The sequence below is a fragment of the Colias croceus genome, chromosome 14 (genome assembly GCF_905220415.1).
Source record: "Colias croceus chromosome 14, ilColCroc2.1".
Taxonomy (NCBI): domain Eukaryota; kingdom Metazoa; phylum Arthropoda; class Insecta; order Lepidoptera; family Pieridae; genus Colias; species Colias croceus.
Genome location: NC_059550.1, coordinates 4293862 through 4315472, shown reverse-complemented (window position 1 = coordinate 4315472; position 21611 = coordinate 4293862). Strand labels below are relative to the sequence as shown.

Genomic DNA, 21611 nt, shown 5'->3' with positions numbered 1-21611 from the left:
TTTGTTATAAATTAATAAAATAAAACACGAAAGCCGATAAAATTATCCACAAGCATATTATGATCCTTACTTTCATATAAACATTGAGAAGATTCTATTTCAATCCTGTTTCCATACGTCACTTATACAAATAATAAAATCACTGGAAGTATTGAAGATTTACCAGGTGAAAAAACATCATGACCTTTTTTATGCACGGATGCCTTACAATAACGTTGTATTGGCACTCGTACATCCAAATAAGGAAATCAGATTTTTTATAAAGGTCCTTAGTGATTGAATAGAACCGTATAATTCTTTAGAAAAATACATTTCTTAATCGTAAAAGAATTGTAGATGTACCTTAAGTATTTTATAAGAAACTGCATAAATATAGGTAGTTTCTTATTAAACCATCGTGTATTCATTAGAACTACCGGGCGGTAGTTATAATTAGATACACGGCGGCGAAAAGCTGAAGATCGAGCCCAATGGTTTGCCTTAGGAGAGGCCTATGTCCAATAGTGGACGGAGAAAGGCTGAAGAGAGAGAGACTATTCATTATATAAAAATATGCAACTTACACATTAAATTGAAAATTGAAAGAGAAACAAGTTGAGAACAAAGTTGCACGTTTTTCTCATAACTGAATGAAAATTGTTTCTAAATACCGACCTCGATATGAAGCTAATTAAATTCTGTCCAAATTCAAACGAGACAGTTGAAAAAACATTGAATATATTTTTTTAATGTAGTGGACTCAGTCATTTCATCCTTTGATAGACGTTTTAAGGGTCCATAAGTCGGAAACCTTTTAAATGTAATTTCCTCCTGATTTTCCTTGATTGAATATTTTATTAAGTGAAGCCCAGTGATGGAGGTACCGGGGAATATTTTCCAAGTAGGCAATTATTTGTATCATCATCTAAAATATTAATCTAACCGCAGAATCGGTAATTGACCCGCATCCCGAAAGATGCTTAGAGGTGGTATCATATTTAATTTCATAAAATACTTTTTTTATTTTTATGGGGGAAGAGGAGCTATAAAAACTCCCTTACAAATATAGATACATATTTCTCTAGTTAGTAAAATAACTAGTAAATCAATAAACCAACTAACCAAAAAGATTCTGCTCTACAATTAATTTCAGGTATTTTTACCGCAAGATTATTTTATATTGATTACTCTTGTATTATAGATATGTTACCTACAAATCTAAAAATATGTTCAAACAACAAATAGTGGTTTACCTTTCTTTACTCCCACGAGAAGAGTAGAGGGCAAGATATGAAATTACTACAAGTTTGTAACAGTAGATGTAAGTATATCAAGTTTATTAGCGTACTACTATACTAATATTATAAAGAGGAAAGGTTTTTATATTGTATGTATGTATGTATGAATGGTTTTCACGCATAAACTACTGAACCGATTATAATGAAATTTAGCACACATATAGAGGATAACTTGGATTAACACATAGGATAGGTTTTATCCCGGAAATCCCACGGGAACGGGAACTAAGCGGGTTTTCCTTTGAAAACGCGGGCGAAGACGCGGGCGAAAAGCTAGTGTGTAATATTTGTAATCAACTTTCCTAACAAAAAATGTTTGAATTCTTCGAATATTCTGCGAAACTTTGAAATTAATATATTCGTTATGTAAAAAACCTAATTATGTTACAAAATTTCCGTTCAAAATTCAGGTGTGTAGCTTCCACATAAAAGGTGGCTAATTTGTATTAATGATATGACAAGCATTGTTAGCTCAAAGCTTGCGTGATGTAACCAGATCCGGGATGTCTTTTGTAAAATTAAGATTGATCGTAAATTTTTTGATACAATGTTGATATTCAAGGCTTTTTCGTGGGTGTGTTCTGTTAATTCCTGAAAGGCTAAATGTGTAATAGAGATATTTATATTCAACTTCAGGCGCTGAAAAAAATATAAAAGTTAGTAATATATTCAGTAAAAGAATTTATATTCGTTTAATGAATTTACAAAGTATTATACGATAATATATAACTTGCAATCATAATTTAAATTATCCCTTTGGGAATAATGTTGGCTTAGATATTGTTAGTATCGTTTCGTTCGTCATTTTAGAAAAAATCAATTTTTTTTGGTGGTGTATAAGTATAGTGTGGAGACTACTTTCGAAGTTTACCTACTCACTTATGAAGTTAATAAACATACCTACTAGTCAGTTGCAATCCGATAAATATCTAATAAAAAATTGCAGTTCATTAAGAAATTAAAAATCCTATCTACATTTTCTCCTTAGATACATTCTAATTCCTATAATATGTTCATCACCATAATGTCACCTTAGATTATACTGATTGCCATGAACTTAATTATCACTACATAGTATAAAACAAAGTCGCTTTCTCTGTTACTTTATATGCTTAAATCTTTAAAACTACGCAACGGATTTTGATGCGGTTTTTTTAATATATATAGTGATTCAAGAGAAAGGTTTTAGTATATAACTAGCGGTCCGCCCCGGCTTCGCCCGTGGTACATGTTTACGTTTTCTCTACATAAGAACCATCCTCGTACTTCAAGGAATATAATAAAAAAAGAATTATCGAAATCGGTTCAGCCGTTCTCGAGTTATGGAATTACAACGAAAAGTGGCATTGATTTTTATATATTAGATTTATTAGGTTTTAGATAAAGCGGGCGAAGCCGCGGGTGGTAATTAAACTAGTACATAATAAATTAAATTAAGCTAAGGTTAAAAAATCAAGCTATGCAAAGATATTACATTTTCTTTTAAATATAGGTATGTGAAGAGTTTTTGCGAAATTGTATTATTATCATAATTAGACTCGCTTCTAACTATTATATAGTAAAGGTATAATATTTTAATAAAGAATGTCGTAGGTGGTTAAGAGAAATGCCATCCACATAAGACTTATTCTATTTTTATATAACTCCTACACCATTATTTTATCGAAGAACTTTAAACATTTTAAAATAAATTAGATTTATATCCTTTCTTGTATTATTAGAATATCTTGATAAAAGCCTCGCAAATAGAGAATAAAAGCCTATTCAAATGTTTATTTATACTTATATTATAAAGGGCGTCTTTATTTACATAAAACGTATCTCATCGTATGATAAAAAGTTTTAATAAACGTATCAATAAACTAAGTATAATATTACTATCCTAGACATAACAACTTCAATATTATTCTTAAGTCTACAATTATTATTTTCCAGTGTCTGGGTGTAATCTGAAATAAATAAGTTGTTTTCACTCCGTCGAATTCAAAGGCTATTTGCAATAATTGTTCGTTCTCTTACAAGAGGTGCTCAAAAATAATAATTATTTAGAATTTCAAATAAATCGCCTTTGTTAAATGAATGAATGAATGATTCAAATATTGTATTTGTTGCTTAATTTAACCTTAGCTTCATCGCTTTCGATATTGTGATCTTGTTTGATGAAGGACGATCGATTAGAACATTATTTACTTATAGAATTCCATCTCAATGCCATAAATTACGCATCAATTAACAATTAAATATTTATCTTTGAGATACTTGCTATGAATTATTAGATTGATTATTTAAAAAAAGTCTAGGGCAAGGTAGATAATTGCGAAGTACGTACCGTCGAAATTGCTTAAACTCTACATAATAGGTATATTGACCTAAAAAAACTATACTAAAAAACGCTTAAATAACTACCTATACTATCTACAATCAAAGTTCATATTTTTAATATTATCATTTAAGATTGATAAAATGGATAAAACACATACGTCTTACAATAGTTTAAATTTTTAAAACAAACAAAGCTGACCACACTCAGTGAAATACCATATGTTTTTGATAAAAAATACTAAAAATAATTCACTCACTGCACGAGACAAACATTCAACTTACATGACTGATAACTATAAACTATAAACTTAATCAAATCAAAACGCGTAATGAAGTTTGTATGAACTCAGTAATTAATTTAAACTCAAGTGACGCTATCAATCAAACACCTCACAGGCGCTTTTAATTAAAATGAAGACGTCAAAAAGCATCTTCCAACTTGTTTAACTAACTAGCGATGTAACTACGTAGTTTAACTAAGTATTAAATAAACTCAATTCTTTGTTAAGCTGTTACTAAGTTTTGTTCGCCGCAGGCAAAGTGGTCTTTAACTTTGTGAGATTTGTAGACGCTCTACGAATATATTTTTAGTTTTATAGTTTCAGAGATACAAGATAATTATTTTTAAAACACAGAACATGCTATTAGCGAAACTAGAAATAATGTTTTATGCTATTTTAATTTAATTTTGTCTTACGTTGAAAGTTAATAGTTTTAGAATGGAGATAGAGAGACTTTTATCTACAAAGAAGATTCTTTCGTTAATATTATGTAGATCTTAATATGTATCTGAAAATGTATCCCTTTATGTAATCTCTAATAATATTAAGATGAAAGGTTTGGTAGTTTTCTTTTTTACGATCTAGCTGAAAAATTACTCGACTTTTTATTTACTATTTTAAAACAAACTATTTCGTGAATAAGCTTAGTTTTATTCTATTACCCCGGATTAACCCAAGAAAAAGGGGATTTAATCCAAGTTTATTTAGTTTCTGCTTAGATGTATTTTATGCGCCATTTACAAAACACAAAATGCTATCATGATACCTATTCCGGAGGTTAAGGCCATTGTAGATAGGCTCTGATTTATGTCCAAATGTCGAAGTGAAGGCATTACACTGCGAATTTAATTCTAGTAATAAAAAAAATATTTTTATAAACAACAACTTGTCTATAAAACTGCCTTAATATGTATAAAGCAGTTCATATCCTTTTGCTTCACTTGTCGGCGCGGCACTTCGCAATTTCCTTTGAATTTTAATGTGGTCGTATTTATGAACATGACGCTAATCATTTTTAATAATATATTTTTCTTAGCTCTATATTTTTACTTTTTAGTAAAAATTTTATAAATAAATACCTATTAATTTATGCTTGAAATGTTCGCACACTATAACGATTTGATTTACATATTATCTCTTACTTACTTCTTATTTCTCTTACTTCTCATGTCATAAAATATTTTACGCGCAAACTTATTAGGTAATACGTTTTAAAACTATATAATATATTGCAGCAATGCTTTTCACATAATATGTATTTGTATAAAGATATCTATGTAGCATATAGAAAAAGATGTTATTTTGAAATTGCGCTAATAATCACCACATAATCAATGGGATGAGGTTGTAGTACCTACTTATGTATTTTTATTCATTGGAATAAGAATGTTAATCGACAGTTTAAACTGTCTTAGGGCTGATTTTTCAATCCTTGGTTAAAACTTATTCATCGAATAACGCATTAAACTACCATTTCAAAAATGTATTTTAATTGTCCGCATATGATAGTTTACAGGTGATATTTTAAAATGTTCGTGTAATACTTTATTGGGCGGATAAATTTTAATTTTTAACCAAGGATTGAAAAATCGGCCCTATCTTCTTAACATTCCTATACCAATGACCCTATATGTATATAATAATGTTCGATTAAATTATGCACACAGGCTCTTACTTAGAGTTGTCTTCGTTTTAAAAATATATACACAACTTTTTTGATAATAATTACATAAAAAGTTCCATACTTTTTTTAATAATAAGATTGCTAATTAATTTCCATTATCAAATATCAGTATATATCACACTTAATTAACGACCTTTCGTAATTGATTGAGAATCCAGTGGTCACACGCTCCGCAGTTTATATTATAAATACAAAGGTGCAAATTATAATTGCAGTACATCAGCTTACAAAAGATTAATTAATATAGTATCTTTTTTAATGTTTTTCACCTCAATTATATTATTACAATTCAACGCAACATTTAGAGACTGATTTATATTGCTTTCATCAATAAAATATGTATCTAACTATTTTATTGATCACAAATTTAAGCATAGAAAGAGAAAAAAAGAATAGAAAGAATTCGATCACGAGGCGGGATATAAAAAATTCTCATTTACAAGCGTTATAATGCTATTAAACTAATTATAGAATACATTTATTAATTTAAAAATTATGTGTCCATTTGAGAAATCATTTCAATGCTTTACGATAAGCTTAATGTCGAGAAAACTAGGATTTTCCAGGTCATAAATCGTTCAGATAAGTATTATCTATCAGAAAATCTCACTGACCAGTCAAACCTCGATCGATCGGCTTAAGAATAATCGGGGAAAATGAATCGTTTTACGGGAAATCAGAGCTTTGTATAGAATATAACGATTTACCTAAATGTCCCTGGAAAAAAAGCTTTTTTGGTTAAAATCTTTAATTTTTTTTTGGTTTAACGTGCTGTACTGCTGAATGAACTGGAATCTGACTTTATAAGGATGTGCTTGCTGCAAAAATTTAAACTTCTTTGTAAAAAGATACTTAGATCAATTAACGTTAACATCAAAAATAAACCAATATTAATTAAAATAGTACTTATGATACGGATGCATAATAAAAAAATAGTCACGTTAAATAAATACACATGATCGTTAAATCTAAATAAATTTACAAATGAATCGAAAATTTTAATTCTACAAAATACCAATGGATTTTATCATAAATGTCATTTTTTTGGTCATTTATTCCAATAATGAGAAAAGAAATGAATATAAATGACAATGCGTATTTAATTTCACGACATATTATGCTTGAATACTTGACCCAATTCAGAGGCTCACTTTTTGAAGCAAATGTGAATCAACGGCGCGCAAAAAAGTGTATTTCACAACAACAGCTTTTTTGCATTTGAAATAAAACTTAATAGTTTACACTGTGGTTTTCACTATAGCGAAGTTTTAGAGTAAATTAATATTTATCTTACAATGACAACTTTAAAAGGGCACATCAACGTATGGTAAGTATTTTACATATACTTAGATATAATATTAGATATTATAACTTACCCAAATCTGGAGAACACCGCTCGATGACGATGGCAATTAGACAATTTACAGCGACGTAAGTATTAAATATAGAATTGGATTAAATACAATATATTTAAGAAATAGTCAACAGGTAACACAGATAACAACAGTCAATATATTATTTAAAGATACAACAATCTCGAATAAATATCTACATCACGAGTACAAGAGTTCGTAATAACAACAACATGGAGAAGACCAAATCAAGCGTAATTGGGAATTGGAAAATAAATGATACAAAATTCAGGTGAAGAATGGACATTACAGGTCAGTCGAGGAGTGAAAAAATCATAAGCGCTAGGAAAAGTGAGAGTTAGAGAGAAGGATCACTGTTTATATGGTATCGCGCGGCGTGTCTCGTTAGAGTTCAAATATATAGTGTGAAAACTGTCCAGATTCAACAAGTGGTTTGTGAAGGCGGGCGTCGCGGGTCCTTCGAACGACCACGCGGCGGTATCGCTCGCCCGCCAATGCTCTGAGCTAACGTTCCCGCCTCAACGGGCGACTGCGCCTGTGTGCGACCTGGCCTTACACAGCAACCCTTATTGTTATTTGCGTCACTGTAAATGTGCCTCTGTGTGCATAACCCTCTTTGAGCGTGTAGCGAACCGAGCTTTCAGCTCCGGCCTGTGTGTGCGTGACCTGCGCGTGTGTTCCGTCGGCGATGGCGCCTACAGGTCTAGCACAGGTGAGCCCGGCGGCCCCCAGCCAGCTACCTATCCTATCTATAATGCTTTTACAATGAAATACCTGGCTAAACATAAACTACCTGCGTCCTTTAATGTTTGAACGTATGCGCGATCACAATACTTGACCCGTTTCTGTCGTAAACTCAATGAAAGTTGGCATACCTCTTGCGGCAGCTAACGAAAGTTTTGCGTGCTTTCGAAATTACATGAAAGTTTGTTTAATAAACAGAGTACCTACTTACATTATCAGTGCCTATTTGTTCGACACGATATTATAAACTTTGCTTACTTCTGACACAAATGTATTTGAAAAATTATAATTAATATTTTGCCGATAGATTCTTGCCCCAGCCTCACCCGGGTTGACCCAAGATAAAAAGATGCAGCTTTTTTAAAACTGATTCAATAGGTAGTTTTTGCGAGTTGTTAGTACATTAAAAAAAATCTTTCTTCTTTATACGTTATATTGCTAAAGATTATGTAACCTAGATTAAAATCAATGTTCAACAATATTCTCTCAATGAGTAATAAACTCTCCTTTGCTCTAACTGATCAACCGTTTTCCGAGAACATAGCTCTATTTAAGCTCCAACATATTGCAATATTCTACATTTAGTTCTATCAAACTCAATGCAAGCATACAAGTTTTCTTAAGACGTAAGCTGCCCAACAAGCTTGTTACGGACATAATGACGTTCCCAAAGTCGTAACTTCATATTTTATTTATGATTTTCAACCCATTTACCTAATGCAAGGCTTTTCAAATTTCAATATTGTCAAGATGACTAAGTTGAGTATTATAAGTTCGTAGCATCGAGCGCTACATTTGCTACGGCTTTTACTACGTAATACGTAGCATAGAGAGAATAAATTAATCACTACTTTGCTAGGCAAAGCTGTTAAAAGATAGTGGTTAAAATAGTACGCTCTATATAGTTCTACATTGATCGTATTAGAGGTGTAGTTTAAATAAAATGTGATGAAAATAAATCAAAGTCAAATTTTGATGTCGTTTTATAACGCTGCTAGCTGAAGACGGCAGTTCTACGCGCGTTTTAGGCGGATAAAATTTACCTCGATGTCATTTACAGCAGATCAGTATAATGTAAGAAGGCATAAGAGTTTTTTTTATATATATTTAGATTTAAGTGGTTCAGAATATTAGCATGTACCTGAATAAAGCTCATATTTTAAGTCTTTTGTTGTCATATAATAAGAAAAATCTTGACCTTTAATGAAACATTTTGTCCGTGACTAATGAGACTGTACAGCACAAAATAATAAAATTATAATTTATCAATAATTATAAATACATATCATTAATTAAAAATTAGTTACATAAAATATTATAAATTACAAGAATCTAGCACCTGAAGATGGATTCGATAAAGCGTTATATTATTATCTATGGTATATTCAATAGTGACTTAAACATTGTTACGATTTAGGTTTAACGTGGATACATAAGTAGGGTATTGGTGTAAAGTACATGCCACCCTTCGGATAATGTAAACGTGATGTTATTTTGTTTATTTTTAATTTCAATGGAATGGTAAACTCCAAGCATTGTGTTTACCCATAATAATCTCTTCGTTAATATACGGACTTAATATTATTTACAGTTTTAAGATCTATATCTAAAATATAGCATAACGTATAATTATAAAAAAAAAATTAAAAAAAGTCATCGGGCTATTTTTCAGGTTTGACCTGTTTTAATGAAAAATCTCTTCAAAATTCTGAACATATAAGGTTTAATTTATGGTATAATTAAAATACAATACATTTTTGTTATTTATTTTCAAATAGAGTGATTTAATAATATTACGCATGATTGTAATTATTACAAATTATTTGAAATAAGATTCTTGAGGTTCGTTCATAATAATATTACTCTCACTAATAGTTTTAACTTTTAGGTAAACGATTTTGTGGGAAGAGTAACCTAGACGTGGTGGGGTAAATGGCTGACCACATCTGATATCTTTGTAAATTTTATCATAACAGTAGGTAATTGGGGTTAAAAAAGTTAAATGAAATCATTGAAACCATTACTAATGTATCTATATTATACCTACGATAGTTGTGCCCCGTGGTTTGTCAAACGGCCTAACACCAAAATAATTTTTCAAATCGGACCAGTAGTTCCTGAGATTAGCGCGTTCAAACAAACAAACAAACTCTTCAGCTTTTTAATATAAAAGTATAGATATAGGTTAGCACTTACCTATTTTTTTGTTTGTGAAAATATTGCCGTAATATATTTTTAATGGATATTTATAATATTGTACCAAGTGGGAAAATTCCTGCCCTCTAAGATCTATCTTGGCGTGGGCTGCATAATCCATTGAAGTAACAAGAAGATAATGTAGGTATGTTTGTCATGTAACAATAATTTCTAGATATAAATATTTTTTATTATGTTTTAAAGTTTATTTTATTGTATTTTGATGTTTTTCGTGTAAAAAAAATAAATTAAGCAAAAAATGTCTCTGGACAGATCCAGAGGTGGCGCGAACACCCTGTGATGACGGGTGCATTAAAAAAAAAACATAAATATTGTATAGTTACCTAAATTATAAATAAATAGGTAATCACAGTAAATCCAAAATAATAAATAAAAAAATTCAATAAAAAGTGTTCAAAATAATTCACCATAATATAGGTACCTACCTAGACAGTAAAAATCAATAGTTAGGTATTTTTAAAAAAAGCTTTATGTATGCTTTAGGTACACAGTCAATGAGTCAAGCGTCAAGGTCTGTGGTCGAAACCGCGGGCAGAAGCTAGAAGCTATTTTTATGTACGGATGGTCCAGAATTAACTAGTAGCTACCATAGGTTCTAAATTTCTAATATAATAGTTTGTATAAATATTATTTTGTGCAATTTGTAGCCATCTAGCGAAAGTTATTGTAACTATAATTATTTTATACAACACATTGTCATTTAAAGTGATACATAGATGGCACTGCTGTAGCACTAAAAAGACTTCTACAAATTATTTAGGTCCAGAGTATAAACTGAGGTAAATTGAAAAATAATTTTTACTGTAGAAATTATGGCTTCAGTGCAATTAGAGAAACAAATTTTTAATACTACTAAAGATTATCATTTCCGAACCTGTATGTAGTGTCTGTATTGCCTTCAATGTCAAATGTCAAAATTGATAGATGATTGTACAGCTTTTGTCAGTTCAGTCAGATGTCATTCAAACAATATGGATAGTTTACGTTCCTAGATTTTACATTCAGAGTCAAGTTTTGCTTTCTCGGCGAGCTGGTTGTATCGATAACCGCGATAAGTGTGGGAATATTGATTACCCGGCGTTAATATATTATGGTCAACTTAACTCATAATGAGATAATACTGTGATTGAATTAATAGTCTGTGGTTCTACAGACGCGGAAACCGTAACTGTACATGGACGGCTCCAGTGACAATAAAATGCCTTTTGTTAATATCAAGAAGCAATATTTAGCAATCGGGATGTTAATTTTTGTAGCTTTATTTTTCTTCAATAGCCGTCCGGCTTTTCAGTGTCAAATAACACCTGAAGTGAATACGTATTTACCGACGATTTACGGCATCACCCCAACTTATGCTCGACTGGCACAAAAGGCTGATCTCACAAGGTAATTCATGATGTTATTGCCCTTGGCTTCAATGCTCTTGCTAAATAATTTTAATGTCTGATTCGTTATTTGGCAATCTAATTGGTTTGTCTGTACAAACATGTTTAGGAATTCTTTCATAAATATTTTTAATGGGTGATCGAATTTATAGTTACTCAGAGAAGCGGAACCTTGATTATTCGAAGCTTAATTGATTCACCTATGTTCATAATTTTTAATTTGTAAAACTTATTATTGTTGTAATTTAATATAATTTAATCTCATTTGACACGGAATTAAACGTTACCTAATCAATTAATAATTGATTAAAACATGCATTACCTATCAAAAAAGATGGATAATCAAAAGTTTTTCTTATAAGTTTCTCTGTCTTCTTAAATATACCTAGGTAATTCATGCTTATAATTTTAAGCTTATAACTAAAAAAAAAACAATATTTTTTAGATTATCACAGACATTAATGTTAGTGAGGAACTTCCATTGGATCATTATTGAGGACTCTGAGACAAAAACAAAACTTGTCGAAAATCTTCTGAAGGAATCCACACTCAAATATACACATCTCAATGTGAAAACTCAAAAGTCTAAGCATTCCACTGTAAGTATTGTATGAATTTACAATCCAATACAATAAATTATTCTAGGATTGTAGCATTAGCATTCTAATCAGATTCTTTACTTAAGAACTTATCACCATTTTTAATGTTAATATTAGACCACACAAAAGCATTCATTATAAAATCCGAGCTCCGAGCCATGACCATATATTTATACATTTCAAGTAGTAAATTTTAGCTTCATTTTTCATATTGTTATATTAATCTCCTAGACTAGAAGTAGCATGAATTTGTAGATTTTACTCCCACTGTTTGAAATATTTCAGGTGATGGATATCAATATTTGTGTGTTTAAAACAGATGCATACTACACATCTTGGTATTGTGTATGTGGTTCATTTTGATTTATGCGAGTTTGTACTGCTAATGTATTAATATTTGTTATTATAATGGCTAAAATTGCTAAGCTAAAATTGTCTGCCACATGAGGAAAAGCAAAAAATGACTCTATTTAGTATAGTAATAGGTCTATCAAATTATTCTAAAGTCTACTTCATAATAGAAAATATGAAATACATAAAAATAATTGGATACCATCGCTACATATATCTTGGATAATTAGAATGTCATTGGAATCACCTCATGTGGCATAACCATATCAATTTTAACTTACACTAAATATTTGAAGTTATTTTGCTAATATAATAAATCCTTATTAAACATAATTGTTGGATTTGAATTTGTTATAATAATGTGTTTTTATATATATAACAATAATAATTATAATTTTGTGGAACTGCAATTTGTAACACTTGCAATAGAACATCAATATTAAAACAGTAAGCTGGTGAATGTTTTGCTATAGACTTGTTTCCGTTGTATATATCTGCAGAATAAAAAGATATGGACCCTATATTAAAATCTATTAATAAGAGGACAGAATAAAAAATACTAATAGCATAGTACCAGTTAAACTTGTTAATTTGCAATTAACAACTGCATTGTTTCAAGGTTATTTCATAAAAATTACTTGTATATTCACTTCTGTGTAACTAGATTAGATAACTTTATCATCATGCAAATAGCCGTAATATGCAAAGGCATATGTTCCATTCATATACCTTATAAATAATTTTGTATGCTAAAATGGCTCATAATTTTTTTTGTATTGTACTTACTATGTGTAATTATAATATCTGATATAAGTAATAAAAGACTACAAGTAAATACATGTTTTCCCACTATATATTTAACCAAATATATTAAATATTGTTTGATTTTAAACATGTTTTTAATTAGAGAAATACTGGCCAGTAAATCTTGGCTTGTTTTTAAACATCATACAAATTTTGCAAAGAAGGTCATGTAACATATTAATTTTAGATGTGTGAAATAAAATATTTTAATAGTGATAATAGGGAATGTACATTTTAAAATATATTTTTTGGATTTTTAAATCCAAGAAAAGAATAACATTAATTAAAAAAAACATTAACATTTCTATTTAATTTTCCGAACAGGCCAGCGGTGTGGAGCAGCGGAATGTGGCTCTAAATTGGATAAGAGACCATTTGCGTAAATCCGAAGATAAGAAAGGTGTTGTGTATTTTATGGACGATGACAATACATATGCGCTTAAAGTTTTTGAAGAGGTAAGTTTGGGTTCCTATAATAATATTTTTTATTAATTCTACAGAAGGCTATAACTGCATTGAATGGTGTTGGAATATTTGTGTTAGTAAATTACTTAGGTATCAACAATTAATTCTCATTCTTATTCAATTTGCAATCATTATAAATTATTATTCTTCAATTTATTTCTAAAATTGAGTCATATTACGTGACTAATAACTGCGCTTAGAATTCTCGGACTAAGTTAAGAATTTATTTTCTTTTTACCTTATTCAGATAACTGAGACACGAAATGTATAAAACAATACTAAATATTCATTAATAGCCATAATATTAAACTTTACATTATGATTCATTCTAATCAACTTTACATAATGATTGTCTGAGAGATAAAAGTATTAGGGGAAATTCCTATTTCATGAATTTAAAACTTTACTAATGAAGTAAATAAAATATCTACCACTTTTCAATGTTGATGTTAGTGTTTTATATTGTCTTTTTAACCCATTGAGCCCCGAGCGGTCCGATCGGGCCACGACACAATAGATTTTCTATTGTGTCTATGATTCCGGGGGCTGAGTTATTAATATGATACATATTATGTTTACATTATCATTGTTTACATTTTCAGCAGAAGGTATGTTAATTTCTCATACATAAAGCATTTAAACAATAATGTTTATTGTATGATTATGCTACTCATTGTGGATACAATAACATTTTAATGATTTCATAAATACTTTGTCACATTCCTTTGCTAATAATAAAATGAAAAGTTAACTACTCGGACTGAATTAACTGCAGGATAAGATATTACCTTTCTCTGGAAATCATACAGAGTTTTAAATTAGAGGTTTCTGGATTTATATGTGTGTAGAAAAACAAACATTTTGAGAACTACCTAACTACATGCTTTAGGTTATATTTTTAAAGTAATTTAATTCAGCAGAGACAGCCAATTAATTGTACTTAATAATCATTGTCGGGTACAATTTTTTTTGAGATAAGTATCTAAGTATTTTTGTTAGAAAAAGTTACAACTGGGAATGATAAGAGAGGTGTCCTGAATGATAAAGGAGATGTCCGTTTGAATAAAAAAAAATGTTGTGTGGTTTTATGAAACCACGGTAAAAGTGAAACTTTTTTTCACACTATAGACATTTAACTAAAAATTATCGTATTTGTACGATAATTATCGTACGTATCGTGCGTCACGCGACATGCGCTACACAGACCAAAAAGTTTGAGACGATGTAATAAAAGTTACACTTTAATTACGATTTTAACATAACAATATGAGTTCAACTAAGTGCTCTATGCTCTGCCGCAAATACTTAAATTACTATCTAAATTTTCTAAGAAAACTGTATATACTTATTACAGATGCGAAAAATAAAGAAAGTTGGCGTTTGGCCGGTGGGTATAGTCGGAGGGATGAGGGTGGAAATGCCTCTAGTCACCAACGGGAAGGTCTCAGGTTACAACGCGGTGTGGAAACCCTTTAGACCGTTTCCCATTGATATGGCCGGGTTCGCTATTAATGCGACGCTGTTCTTGGACCACCCAGAAGCGAAGTTTTCTAGAAAGGTCCAGTCTGGTTTTCAGGTTTGTATTTTCTTTCATATTGATTTTTTTCTGTTTGCTAATGTTTTCTGAAGATTCTCAGTTCTTCCTTTTTAAGGAACATATTTTTAAGTTTTGGACAGCATTAGTAACTGATAATTCTTAATATTGACAAATGCAGAATAGAAAAAAATATCTTGTGTCATAAGTATATAAAATTTTATCAATAAATGACATGAATAGTGTTTCAATATTGATGATAATTTTACTGAAATCTACGCAATCTGATTCTATTATATATCTGATATCTATTAGACGTGTTACATGAGATTAATAATTAAAATGTTATGTTGACAATATACATTCTTTTGATTTAACACCGCTATCTATACATTTGTTATTACGAGAAACAAAATACGTAAATGTACTGTACATTTACGTAATTTTTACCCACAGGTAAATCGGTCAAGGCTCTCTGAAAGTGGGTTTACTTGAAATATATGCTCATTCACTGTGAATAGGTTATATTAACATTCATCTTAAAAGCCCACCAAGTGCGAAATACATAGGTTTTGCGTTAACGTTACGAGCAGTTATTTTCGAAGAGAAATATTTTACTGAAATAAACATATAACTTACCATTTAACCATACATACTAAATGAGAACGGGCTAGTCAAAATTGTTAATGTATTTTCTACATGCGTATTAGGTATTTTTATTCAAATTTAGGGTGCATTATTTTCATCATAACTATAAATTATTAGTAGTAGGTAAATACGTACTATTTTTTTGTATTTATGCGGAGTGAAAGCCAATGAATGATCTTTCTTAGAGGTTCAACACTTTTATTGGCTGTAAATTACTTATATCTAATAATACCTTTTATTAATATAATTTATACGCAATGTTTGTATTACTGTAATAACTTTAATCTATTAAGTGTTATCATTCTGTATGATAGTATAAACCAATACTATTTATAGTCGCATAATTTCCGGTTGTGATTAACTAGGATTTGTTTTATAAATACTCTCGTAATAACGTTTTTCCTTATATTATAATTACTATTGTACCAAAAAGTTTAAGATTCATACATTTTTATTGTTTGATAGGTAACTACCTAGTTACTTTATCATGTGATTGTAATAAAAAATCGACATAAACTCAAACATTTATTTTTGAATCTTCATAACATATTTTTAAAATTTACCACCGATTCGGAAAGCAGTATCTATGGAGAAGAACAGGCAAGAAACTCCACAGTTGCTCTTTTAAAATCATTTCATAGTTAACAAACTGATTCTAATTCATCTAAATCTGTTCGATAAAGAAAAATAATTAGCTTAAAAATAAAAGTTATGGGAATATGGAGCAATAAATTATTACCATAAAAGTATATTTGAACATTTGCACACGATTGACCGATAGCATACGGGTCTAAGGTCACTCGCGATAACAAATATGGGTAACACTTTCACTGTTTATCTGTATGTGTTTCCTTTTTTTGTTTTTATTTATTTTTAACAAGATATTAAAGGTTAAAGCAATTAAATTTGTTTATTTGTCTATCTTGAACTATTAAAAGCTCCTTCCTAAACAAAACAAGTTTTTTTGTTTAATACAGTAGTGTTAAAGTGCCTATTAAAACGATGGTTGTGCTTTTCTTACTTCAGTTATTTTTATTGTTTTTTTTTTATAATATTGAGCTAATAAAGTGTAACTAATTAGAATAAGTACCTAGGTACTTTGGGTACTAGTACCCAAGTGAAAAAGAAGCAATAAATTAAAATACAATACCTACACTTCAAATTATTGCGTAGGTCCCCTTTTTTTTATAGTGGAGAATCCCCTAAAATATAGCGATCTAATTGTTATTAATAATTGTATACAGTTTAAAAAAATTAAAAGCAAGGTCGTTACATGCGTGATAAACTTTCATTTAGGTAAAGTTATTTAATGTGGAACACACATATGCTTATTCGGAATTTTACTCCATTTTCTTGGAAATAATTATGCCCAGGATTGTATAATGTAACGAAAATTATTTATGGCACTCGTTATCGTTTCCTTCGCTTTTTTGTTCTCACAAGGGCTGAAGTAGCAGGCTGGGACTGAAACTAGATTTTAATGCTGAAATCTTTACATTATTTATATTCGCTATCCAGTTTGGTAGATACAAGTTGTTTGAATAAACGCTCTTTGATAAGCTAGTAAAAGAAAATGTTCGATCCGTAATAAACCATAACTTTCTTTCAGCAATTTGGATTTGGATAGGTTTTTCACAAAATAGACTTATTATTTTCACCGTATTACCATGCTTTAGAAACGACTATATTGAAAATACCTATTAAATTATAAAACGCTTATTTTTATAGATCTACTCTAACCCTTTGTATTTAAAATTTCAGGAAAGCGAGATTTTAAAATACGTAACAACAAAGGACGAACTGGAGCCGCTCGCAGACAACTGCACCAAAGTGTACGTTTGGCACACACGCACACAGAAGCCATCCATCTTGAATCCCAAGAAACTCAAGAACCCGCCATTACCCGACGACCATATTGAGGTTTGAACATCTCTCGAATCTTATTGGTCAATAATCACCGTTTGGCGGTATTCCATTCTATCAATGTTTGAGACATCGAGGTTTTAAACGCGTATATGCGTTTTGAAACTGTTTGATTCACTAATATCTACTCGGATATGTCAAAAAATACGCAATAGTATTACAATAATGGGCCCTCTTCACAATGGGCAGCGTTGGCCCAACAAATGTTTGTAGATGTTGGCCGCCATAACGGCGATTAAGAATAAACATCTACAATTATTACGACCGATCATAGACATTTAGGCCCTCTACCGAGTACCGTGATTGTCTCAACTCGACCAACGCTGCCCATTGTGAAGAAAGCCCATACCGCGTAAATATGCGTTTTGATACCTAATTCGTTTGATTCGCGAATAAATACTCGGATATGTCAAAAAACTGTCTAATTACGCAATAGTATTACAATTAGAAGACTATTTAAATAACTACGTTTATTTTATTCGTAAATGAACAACGCATGTTTTAGTCATTATTATAGTTTTTTTATTGTATCCATTTTACATTTTTATACTTTTTAATTGTAGAATACGAAATTAGAATGAGAAAATGAAAGAAATTTGTATTTGAAAATACACATTCCAAAGTAATATTTTATCGTCACGTAATTGGTTACGATAAATTTTAACTTGACTTAACAAATTAAATGTAAATGTATCGACATTTTACATCTGTTCCAGTGAATATTTAGAATATTTAATAATAAATATATAGAACAATACTCTATAAGGATACTCATAATTCGAACAAACAATAAAATTATAAAATAGGTAATGTACTCTTGCTACTTAAATACGTAGAATAGATTTATAAATGTAAATTAAATATTGATGCAATAATTGGTAGAAAATAATCGAAATCTAAAATAAACATCAGTATTATAGTTAATTTTGCCGAAGAGATTTTTATATTAAACGCATTAAAAACATTTTAAAGAAGGGCTAATTATTCTTAAATATACGTATTTTATAAAATCATCACCAATATTAAACACAGCTCAATCATAGAAACATTAATTTCGCATATAATTTCACTTTTTTTAATTCCCAGACTTTATTTCAATCCAGTATTATTTTATATTATATCCTTTTACGGAAATGCTATGCGAATTTGATACTTGTAAATAAGATAATATCAATTTAGATTTAGGAGGAGGATTTAGATTTTTAGTACTTTTATACATAACTGGGCAATTTCAAATCTTAGTGTTATACCTATTACGCTAGTCTAATTTCATATAGATTTAATTATTCGAGATTGATTTATTCGCCTAATTTATTTTTGTTAGCCCCTTTTTTATCTTTTTAAGTTGATACGTCGAAAACATTTAAAACAGTAGGTAACTAACTTAATTTTAATAGGATACTTGACATTTTATCAAAATAATATGTAGGTATTTCGATTTTCATAATGATTAAACGTGCAAGAATCTTCGAAAGTTAGTGAGTATGTATCTTATTTTACTCAGCATTATTTAAAAATATAACAATATGACAATCCAAAGAGAAAAAGAAATTATACAGGGTGTCCGTATACTAAGTGCGAAGAGATTTGTAGTTTTGCATACACTGATCATGTAGAAAATACTCAAACAACGAAATTACGTCAAAAATTTTAGCTAAATTTTTCTTTAAAACCCATGTTTTCTTCTCTAGCTTCGCGCAGCCGGCATATACCCCTTCGCTAATGTGAGCATTTTGGTAACGAAAACATAATCTTAAACGATAGCTCACGTGGGGGTGGCAAAGTTTAGCGGGTTGCTTGTTAGGGGTGTCCTCTTGAGTTTTAAGAATTCATCTACGTGAAAAAAATGCGTCTGGAATTTAATGAATGTCTTATTAATTACGTATTCAGCGTATGCAAAACCCTCCTTTGAGCTTATTATACCGACGGTGGGACACCTTGTGTAAATACATATTATTATTATGTACATATGAATATTGAAAAAGTACCAAATATAAGGTACCAAGTTTTTTTCTGAAATAGTCAAGTATCTTATTCATTATTATTTATGGGTGTAGGAACAATATTTATTTCGTTATTTATTTATCTGTTTTGATCATACGCTTAAAACGGATAAATGAATTTATTTAATCTTACTTTATATTTTAGTATAATTATTATCTTTGTGTCTATTCGACTTCAACTTAAGCATATGGCCTATCAATTATTTTAATAAAGTCAAGTATATAATTAGTATATAATATGCTATGCATTAGTATATAATATAGATATGTGCGTATTTTGATTTCAATTTTATATTTCTCTCATAAAACAATAGGATATTGTATGTATCTAACGCACAAATATATGAAAATAGCTGGGAGTTCCTCATGAATGTAGAAGATCTTAGGAATAGCTTTAGACAACTAGAGAAAATTTTAACATTGAATTTGAAAAATTATTTAGGATTGAATATTATTTTCAGACGATTATAACAATTAAGATAATAATTTTTAATTTATTAGCTTTCTCATGTAATTTGTGTCATAGTTATTTAATTATCTACTATATTGACACGATTCAAAGTATTGTAACCAGTTAGTTGCGTTTTAAAAACAAATTTACAATATCATAATATATTATAAAAGAAAACATCACAAAAACAAATAGTTTTTCTGAGTCAGGAGTTAGGCAATATATTTATTTAGATTCATAATATATTGTATTTCCTACGTAAACTTTATAGAAAATTGGTTTAAATTTATTATAATTAACTCGTATAATGTTGCTTAAACTTTTAAGGTATTTAAATAAAAAATTGAACCTACATAATAATTTGTTTTACGCTGAAATTTCATGTATCGTTTATGGTACAGGTAATTTTGCATTTTAACATTGTATTATAAAAATACATATATGTATGTATTTATATGTATATGATTATAATTCAATGCATAATATTTAGTTATTAGAATATGCTCAAAGTGTCGGTCTAATACTTTCGTCCGTGATGTGTATTGTAATTTTTGTACTTATAATTTACGTAGATAATTTTTGGATTCTGTGAATTCTTATTTCCAGTGTTTTTCGTACGGGATGTTGTTTTATTATATATGTATAAGCCTACTTACTTTCCAGCTTTTAGTCCTTAAGTATGTTGCAACTTGTGATGTCTTGCAATTTTGTATAATGTGTAAAATAAACGGTGAAATTGCTTCAAAATAATAATCGCAAATGGGTTACTTTTTCAAGTGCATTCAATAAGATAAAGCAATTTTATTGTTATTAAATATGAATGTACGACAGCAAAACAAACGAGTCAGTTGTAGTTAAAAAAATAAAATTTAAACCGTTTTTTTAAATTCCATGGGTATTGACGCATTTTATTTCTATTTTCATATCTGCAACCGAACAATAATTCGTGAACTATATTATATTATAGGGTATTTAATATAATAGATCGTATCTGTATTCAAAATTTGCGATACCCCATTTTCTTTATAATATGTATGTTATTTTACCCCATTATATAGATAATTATCAAGACAACATAACAATATGGTTCATATATGTAGTTGTTTGAAAGTTTGTAAACGTGTATGCGTGTGTGTTTGTATGTGTGTGTAATAAGCTCATATACACAGATAATGTAAAATTAAATGTTAATTACACACACATCGACACGCATAGACGTTTTGAAAAAATTAAGCGGACTGTTTGCTGTCCTAATAGAAAAATAAATTATCCATGGTATTTGATGTATTATTACCCTATGTATGATTTTTGAATACGTAAATAAATTATTCCTGTGATGCCAGTTTTTTATTTACCTTGTTTTACCATATTAAGTATCTATCTGTAGAATGAATAAGTACCTATATTATGATGGGTAGAGGTACCGTCTCAGTGTGTGATGAGTCAAAATGCACGAGGGTAAGGCCACATTAACACCCGGATGTACCTGTAGCGTCGACAAGCCAATTTATGAGTTATCGAATTTCAAGTGTAACGCTAAGAAAGTTCAC

The 21611-nt window shown here is 29.7% G+C and overlaps 1 protein-coding gene across 1 annotated transcript; it reads left to right on the top strand.

Annotated features, from left to right (window-relative positions):
- The first annotated feature begins 10868 nt into the window (after window positions 1–10868).
- On the top strand, window positions 10869–18478 carry LOC123697344 (galactosylgalactosylxylosylprotein 3-beta-glucuronosyltransferase I-like). The gene is made up of 5 exons (XM_045643820.1): window positions 10869–11284; window positions 11729–11882; window positions 13362–13493; window positions 14857–15078; window positions 17446–18478. The coding sequence occupies exons 1-5, from the start codon at window positions 11073–11075 to the stop codon at window positions 17608–17610; spliced, it is 885 nt and encodes a 294-aa protein (XP_045499776.1). The 5' UTR covers window positions 10869–11072; the 3' UTR covers window positions 17611–18478.
- The last annotated feature ends 3133 nt before the right edge of the window (window positions 18479–21611 follow it).

What these genes read in the sequence shown, in the direction of transcription:
- LOC123697344 (XM_045643820.1), top strand. Translation starts at nt 11,073, where the DNA reads ATGGACGGCTCCAGTGACAATAAAATGCCTTTTGTTAATATCAAGAAG. An exon ending in CAAAAGGCTGATCTCACAAG is followed by an intron (nt 11,285 to 11,728) that starts GTAATTCATGAT and finishes AATATTTTTTAG; the next exon opens with ATTATCACAGACATTAATGT. An exon ending in CGCTTAAAGTTTTTGAAGAG is followed by an intron (nt 13,494 to 14,856) that starts GTAAGTTTGGGT and finishes TACTTATTACAG; the next exon opens with ATGCGAAAAATAAAGAAAGT.